The sequence below is a fragment of the Gossypium arboreum genome, chromosome 7 (assembly GCF_025698485.1).
Source record: "Gossypium arboreum isolate Shixiya-1 chromosome 7, ASM2569848v2, whole genome shotgun sequence".
NCBI lineage: Eukaryota > Viridiplantae > Streptophyta > Magnoliopsida > Malvales > Malvaceae > Gossypium > Gossypium arboreum.
Window position 1 is genome coordinate 91,834,976 of NC_069076.1, and position 8,775 is coordinate 91,843,750.

General features: G+C 30.0%; 1 protein-coding gene across 1 annotated transcript; it reads right to left on the bottom strand.

Annotated features, from left to right (window-relative positions):
* Positions 1-612: 612 nt before the first annotated feature.
* On the bottom strand, positions 613-1,894 carry LOC108489640 (1-aminocyclopropane-1-carboxylate oxidase 1-like). Its single transcript, XM_017794352.2, has 2 exons — positions 1,655-1,894; positions 613-1,566 (listed from the first exon to the last, which is right to left on the bottom strand). Exons 1-2 carry the CDS (start codon positions 1,757-1,759, stop codon positions 739-741), a joined length of 933 nt encoding a protein of 310 aa, XP_017649841.1. The 5' UTR covers positions 1,760-1,894; the 3' UTR covers positions 613-738.
* Positions 1,895-8,775: the final 6,881 nt, after the last annotated feature.

The following is an 8,775-nucleotide window of genomic DNA, read 5'->3' on the forward strand; positions in this document are numbered from 1 at the left end:
AGTAAAGCATGTCGGATAAAAAATTTATTACAACTCCAAAACAATAATTACTAATTGTGGGGCTTCTTTTAATTAAATTTGGTTTGAATTTGTGTTTTTCTACCCATGTTATTCATTAAACTCGAAATTAATTTCTATGTTTAGTTTAGGCTTGAGTTGATCACCCATTACGTTAGAGAAAACCCCAATTATTTTATTTAGACTTGTAGCCATCTTTAGCAATACACAAGGTTTAGGGTTAGTTTTCATGTAACATTTGGTAACTTGAATTTTGAAATTAATCAAATTTGTGGGTTTTATTCAATGAATTTTGGTAGTTTGAGGAGTGGTTTGTGAAATTTGATTGTCTAGAAATGTTTGTCGAATTGAAGTATGAAATAATATTAAAGGAAAAAGAAGGAGAGAGTGGGGGTTTATGCTTAAAAAGGATGGAGGTAGTAGCATGGTAAGTTAAAATGTAAAAACAAAAATTGCAACAATTGTTTCGCCAACTATTCAATCAATTTTATGGCATTAAGTTTTGCAGATCCAAGTAAATGAAATCAATACCAATCATCAAAAGAATAATTAGATATTTTAGAATTTAACGTTGAAACCGTATGAAGGATGGAATTATTGAAGTAGCAATATATATTACCCCCAACAATTAATGAAGTGGTCCAAAATTACAACGATAAGATTTCCAGGTTGGTACAGATATGGTTAAGGACTTTTAGGGTGTAGATTAACTTCCATTTTTTAAGCTGTTGCAATGGCTTTCATGGCTTCAAACCTCGGTTCCTTGGCCTGGAATTTAAGCAAAGCGTAAAGCTTCATGTAATCTTCGAACACAAATTTTGGGTACAATCCTTTCTTCTCTTCTTCTTCTTTCTCCAGCAAGGCCGGCGCCGGGTATATAACGGCGTCGCTGCCGGGATTGTAGAACGAAGCTATCGACATCCGAGCACCGTCGGTTTGGGCAATCACCCTATGCTCCACGCTCTTATATTGACCGTTGGTGATGACCTCCAGCTGGTCCCCGAGGTTGATGACAATGGAGTGGCGCAAAGGAGGAACATTCACCCATTCCCCGTCTTTAAGAAGCTGAAGGCCGCCCACTTGGGGGTCTTGGAACAGCAATATGATGCCACCGGCGTCCGTGTGGGCTCTGAGTCCCTTGATTTTATCTGGGGTGGGGCATGGTGGGTAGTTGCTAACTTTGGTGCCAAAGGTGGGACCTTTTGCCCCATAGAAAGCCTTTTTGAGGTACCCTTTCTCGAGCCCAAGGTTCTCACAGAACAAGTCCAGCAGCTCCTCTGCTAGTTTCTCCAATTTCAATGCAAATTCTTTCATCACCTTCCTGTATTCATCGGTTAGATCTGGGATTTCAGCCATGTTTGATTCAGGGAGATGGCGCAAATAGAAGGTACTTTCCCAGTCCATATCAGTAACCTCAGCCTGGAGACCCTCAAGGGCCTTGCTTGCCACCAATTCCTTAAACCTTTGCTCCATGCATTTCTTGTAATGCTCTTTCGTCAAGCTTTCAATTTTGTCCATGAAATCATAGGGAATCCCATGATTTAGCACCTGCACCAAATGAACCACAATGATTAGCATAATAATAAAAAGAAAATATGTAGTCGAGAATAGAAAATATATAACTAGCTTTTAGTACCTCAAAGAAGCCCCAATTCTCGCATGCATCTTTGATTAACTCCATGGTTGCTGCTCTCTCCTCACCATTGAGTTTCTCCATGTTGATCACTGGGAATTTTGCCATTGCTCTTAAAATCTTTCAAAGTGAGGCTGTTTTACAATGGGGTTTTTCTTTTTTTTGCTAAGCACAATAGGGATGTTATTATGTGCTTAGAGTTGTTTAATGCAGAGTGGAGGAAAGGGGTGTGGTGGGGGGCTATATATACATAGTTTCAAGTGTGGTTTAAGGGTATATAATTCAAGTGGAGTAGGTATGAAACTAATAATTTAATAAAAAAATTGGATATAAATAATTTTTTTATCGTAATTAAGATATTCATACTTAATGTTAATGATTAATTTTTTGTTGTAAATGTTTTCTAAAGAGATAAACGGATGGCTCCTATAAGTAAATATTAAACACCTAACCATATATAATTAAGAGATGAGATAAATAACCATGACATCACATGATTAATAATATATTTAGTAATTGATATAATGTTAATAAAAAAAATAGAAAATTGAAAGAGAAAATGAGGGGCTACATCTATGGCTAAAATTGATTTGCCATGTTGAAGTAGCTATCAACTGGTAAGCTCTATGGGTCCAACTATTGGATGTGGACCCACACTTTGATGGCTGTAATTGAGTCATTTCTTTCTTAGTAAATTTGACCATAACTAAGTTTGGACCACTCCCATCCCATTTCCTAGAAGTTATTAGCACCAAATGGAAGTTGCTCAGCTCTTTCACAAAAAGTGTTTTTTTTTTTAATAATCAAGTTTCTTTTTAATTATTTAATGAACTAATTAGTAAATATTGTGAGGATATGAAACTATAATAAGGAAATGAATAAATACAAATTTAATCATATTTATAACTATAAATAATTAGAATTAGAATTACATAGGGATATATCAAAACCTAAATCGAAATAATAATTTATTGTTGTAAAAAACAAAATTTCAAATTGAAGATTGAAAGAAGTAAAAGATGTGATAAATTGTAATAATAAAAATAAAGTTTAGGGTTTAGAGTGTAGAATATAAGAAAAGAAGTATAGTTTAGGAATATTTATGACTTATTTGAACTACAACTACAAATTTTAGCACGAGGAATGTATTATTCAGCAAAAAAATAGTTTGGCGTAATAGTTAAGCAAAACGTGGAATTGATAGGGAAAATAAGGTAAAATTGACGAGTAAAATATGGTGTGTGTGAGACCAAATTATTTGTTTATGATAAGGACATGTCTAGCTGATTTGTTTGATGTCAAAAGAAAAATCAAATTCCAAAATGGTTTGGGAGGAAACACACATGTTTAAATTGTTGATAAATTTAATTTATTATGTATAAATTATTAATTTTATTTTTAAAATTTGTACATGTGCCCCATAACAAAATCAATTAATGGTGCCCACACTTAAATTTGGTGTGATGAATATGAAATACTACACATACCTCTTTATAAATATATTTACATCATTTTCATTATTGTAAGATTGAGTTAAAATGTTTATATATAATTTATTTCATGTGTAATTTTTTTATAAATATAAATTTCTCTAAAATATAAGATGGTTAAGTAAGGAAGTGGTTGATGTGATTTTCTTTTTTTCTTTTTTTATGATACGTTAAATCAATTTCTTTTTCATGAACCCGCAAAGGAATAGATTTTTGTTGAGAGAAAGAAAAGATTCAGCCGCGTATAAACAGTGTAGGCTCTTCTTCTCACATTCCCAATATTAACGTTTGACTCTCTTTAATTTGAAGCTTCCAAATAATTTTTATTTATTTATTAGAATATTTTAAAATCTTAATTTTAGGTATCCACTAAAATTGTGGGAAAAATTTTCTATCACTCTCCTTAATATTATTTTAATCCTAATTAATGTAAACAAATTAAATAAGATTAACAAATAATATTACTAAGTAGTAACTATAAGGTTTTTATGTTTTTTTCCCAATTAGATTTATTGTTTATGGTATGTTGGGTTAGAATTTAAATTTTTAATATTTATGATTTTAGGAAATTGTTAGATTAGGTTTAGATATCAAGAGATTTAGAGTTTAGAAATTTAGAATTTTATAAAAAAATTATTAATTTTAGAGTTGAAACCGTAATAAAATTTTATTTGATTTTTAATGTATTATATTACCCATACATTATAAAAATTTATGATGTGACATGTTATTAATAAATACCTAAAACTAATTTTTTTATTATCATTCTAATCTAACTTAAAACTCTTTTTAAAAATATAAGCTAATATATATATATAAAATACGTAAATGATTAAATAAATGTGTTTAATATATTAATCAAGATAAATATTTGATCTAACAAGTACAATAATAATTACAACAAATTAATGATCAAAATATCTTTAAACTTAATCTAAAATAAATTTTATGATAATTCAAACCTTCATTTTAGGTTATTAAAATCTGACGACTTTGACATTTTTAAGACTGTCATAATAGGAGGTGTTTTTATTATTATTATTTCTTTACACAGTTTAATTTCTCTACGTTTGTAGAGTTTTTACAAGAGTGATAATTAATTATCTTTAACATACACCTAGTCTATAACTTTATTTTTGCACCTAAAATTTATATTTCTCTCCTCCAAGGATTTTTCCCCTTACTTTTGCACTATGTAAGATCAAGGACTCTCTCTACTAAGTTTTCTTTCCTTACTTATGCACTAATTGAAATCTAGATCTCTTTCTAATAAGCTTTTTCCTTTGAAAACTTAGTTTGTAAACCAAGTGTTTTACTTGTTTATTTACAAAATGCACTTGTAATAATTAATTCCGAAAGAAAAAGTTTAAGTACTAAACTCAACACTTTTTTCTAATTTATGCAAACATTTCCCTAACATAGCATAATAAAAAAGCTTTACAAATATCCTTATAAAATTTAGAATAAATCAAATATATACAAGATATGTTTGCAAGTCAATCTCCACAAATTAAGAGATACAATTTGCTTGATTTGAATCAATTCAAATATTTAAAGATATGTTAGTCCATGGGATCAAATCAATCTTCAAATATGAGTTAACACGTGTTCATAATATCATCTAAGTCATGACTCAATTGTTTTGGTTTAAAAGATTGCAAATAAGATAAGTTATAAATTTTAAGCAATTTCATAATATCATTTTTTCATAAAAGTTTCAATACAATTACCTCTTTCCAAGTTAAACAAGATTTTTCATATTTAGAGTAAGATTTCAACTTCACAAACTGCCCAAATCTATTCAAATCAACTACACTTAGAATTTTTAAAGTTATTAGTTTGCTAGATAGATTTTCGCAAGTGTTTGAGATGATAATTGAAGTTGGCCGGAAATGGATAAGACACTTAATATTTAATTTGGAGAAGGTATAATTTTTTTTTTTTTGTGAAAAGCAATATTTCCTATTTATACCATGCATCATGTAGTGGAAGACAGTTCGTACGAAATTTAGGAGTAAAAGTGGCGGTCGGCTAGCTAAAAGTGGAAACCTGGTGGGGCTTCATTTATAATTAATTACTTCAAATAAAATTTAAAAAAAAAAAAGAAGAAAAACTTTTTAGGTTGTGACGACTTCAATGAAACAATATATCATAATTATTTGTAATTTTATCTTTTTCATTAAATGTTTTATAATAAAAATATCATATTAAATCTTTTTTAATTTTTAATAAACTGCTTACTAAAGAAAAATGTTGAAGTATATTGGAATTAAATTATTTAATGAGTAATTTTGTAAAGCCTCAACTCAAAATCTTAATAACAGCAATTTGGAATTAGTTTATACATTTTTAATATATAATGTCTAAATTATTTACAATCCTCTCTAACCTATAAATAAGAAGAAAAGGTACTTCAATATATTCTAACTTAAGTTCTCTTACATTAATAATAATATTTATATCAATTGAACTAATATACTAAACACCTCATACACCATTTATTTCACGTTTGATTTTAGCTTTACATCATCAATATTCTTTTTTTCGTTAATCAAACACATGTGTAAAACACGATTTGAGTCCATCATATTTGGAATATAGATTCATGAACATTCATAAAATAGTCTTTTATTTAACTTTAATTGGAATGTACAACCTTTTTAAAGAAAAACAAAATTATTGATGATGGCTAATCAAGATAACAATGGAAACTCTTATCAACTTTGTTTAACCTTATATTAAAAGAAACACCAAAGCAATGCCCAGTTGCCCACCATGCTCTTGCTAGCTACCAAATTCCTATATTACACTTTAATATATTTTTTAGTTACATTTTTAAAATTTTTAAATTTTTATTTTCAGGAATTTATTTAAATTTTTTTCAAATAATAAACATGCAAAAAACAAAAACTAGAAATATTATTATTATTATTATTATTATTATTATTATTATTATAAAATGAATTTTGATCTATTGTTTAAATTAAAGTATTATTTTTTATTAATTGTTTTATATAATTACATTAATTTTTATTAATCAAATAGATAGAAAACAATCTATCTCAAACTCAAGAGTTCATAATGATGATGTGTTAATCAAAATTAAAGGTGTTCATGAATCAAATAAATACAAAATTAATGGTAATAAAATATTTCAAATGCAATTTGTAGTGGCTTATATTTCAAGTTAAACTATTAATCTTTCAAGATTATCATACATTTAAGTAAGCTCGAACACACAACTTTTAAATTCTTATAATCGGAATAAAGTGAAAACAAATTTTAAGGATTGAGATTAAGTTATATATTTTCATGATAGTTGAAATGCATTTCCATTCTTGTATTGGCTTATATTTTTATGGTTTTGAAAATAATTAAATCGAAATTCTAATATTTTTAATCAAATTATAATTTTACCATATATTAACTTTAATATAGCGTAATAATTTTTATTTTAAGAAGGTCAAAGAGCTTTCATTTCCCTCATTTGGCCTTTGATTATAACAATAATGTGGTAATTGAATTAATGATGATGATTTTTATTGGCAAATTTTGGATATAAGAAAGTGGGGCACAAAATTAATAAAGTAAATAAATACCATTCATTGAATTAAGCATTTTGCAGACAAAATAATGATCAAAGTAGGGGACCTGGACTTTCTTTTAACCCAACTTTTCTATTATCTAGTTGTTTTCTGTCTATTTGATGTTGGTAGGTACATTGATTTTGACATATTGAAGCTTTATTTTCTCTTGTTAAACATGGAAAATTGCCATGCACACCAAAAACAATGCACCAAATTACCACACTATTTTTTTTTGAAGATAAAAACAAAGCTAAATAATTACAAAATTAAAGCTTGAGCAAAAAAATCGCCTATAAACTTATCCTTATCGATAAAAGTATGAGTAATCTCGGGTGGAACATCAAGCACTTGTAGATTTGCTTTCTCGATTAAAGTCTGCTTATCTAAACAATTCGTAACCTGATTATGTTCCATCAGAATATATTTCAGAACCCATTGATTTTCCTGAGACAAAATATTATGGATTCACCTAATCAAAGATGAATTTGAGACAGTGGAAGAGCTTCCGAGAATGCCTTTGACAACTTCCAAGCTACCAAAATGAATGATAACGTGATCATAGCCTTTTCGTTGAATAATTTTAAGACCGTTAAGAATGCTCCAGAGCTTTGCATCGAAAACCGAACATTTACCCAGAAATCGATGAAATCTAGCAATCCAATTTCCTTCCTTATCGAGAACAACTCCCCCTGCTATAGTAAGAATAGAATCCAGTTGCACTGCCCCATCAGTGTTAAGATAAACCCATTCCCCAGAGGTATGCACTTCTATAGGGTGGTCAAGACATCCGAAAGGGACCTCTTGAGCTAAAGAGAAAAAACTAGATTGCCCAACTATGAGATCTTTGAATAATTTCCTTTGAGCTCCAAGGTTTTCCTTGAAAGATATATAAATTTTGATTTTTCCATATGCCCTAAATAAGCAAGCCAAAAAAAAATGCCCAGTTAGCTCCCCCCTCATGAATCAGCCTATTCACCTGCAAATTAAGAAGAAACCAATCCTGAAAAGGAAGAGAGAATAAATTTGGAATGTACTTACCTGGATTAACCTGAATCCAAACATCCTTAGCAGCCGGACAATCACATAGAATGTGCAAGATATCTTCTGAATGAGAACCATAAATGAGACAGGAGGGATCATCCAAAAGGCCCCTCCTAACTCTTTCAACATTATTAAGAACTCTTCCTTGTAATATCGTCCAAATAAAAATACGAACCCTTTGGGGACTAGGAAACTTCCAAACAATCTTTCATTTCTTATCTTCCGGATTCTAGTCACCTTTCTTAAGGGCCTTATAGGCAGACTTAACCAAGAAATCACCAGACAAAGTGTGACTCCAAGAAATTCTATCAGGACCTTCAAAAGGATGTGGGGAGGGATACCCTTAATAGCCTGGATCATATCTTCTGAAAGCCAAACTCTGAAAAGATCTAAGCTCCACGAGCCTTCCTCAGTAGTTATCTCATGCAATAAGCAATCATAATTTAGATTAACATCAGGAGAAATTTGTCTACACAGAGGCCCAATATCAAGAATCCAATTGTCCTTCCAACACTAAATTTTATGGCCATATCCAACAGACCACTGTAAATTCTCACGAAATAATGCCCAAATTTTAGAAAGAGACTTCCATAGGAAAGAACTCCTATTTCTAACAATAGAGACATGTAATTCATCCTGCATACAGTATTTCGATCTAAGCACACGAACCCAAAAAACTTCCTTGTCAGGCACTAACTTAAACCCCAACTTCATCAAAAAGGATATATTCTAATCACGAAAATTCCTCATACCAAGACCTCCACACATCTTTGGTTGACAGATTGAATCCCAACCTACCAGAGCCATCTTTTTTTTCCTCTCGAACAAGCCCTAAATAAACTGCTTAACCAACTTTTCAATCTCATCACGAGTTTTCCTAGGTATCATCATAGACTGCATGAAATAGCTATAAATAGATAAGAGAACTGATTGAGCTAAAGTGATTCGCCCTGCTAAAGAGGGTTCTTTGGATTCCCAACTTTGAAGCTTACCACGAACTTTTTCC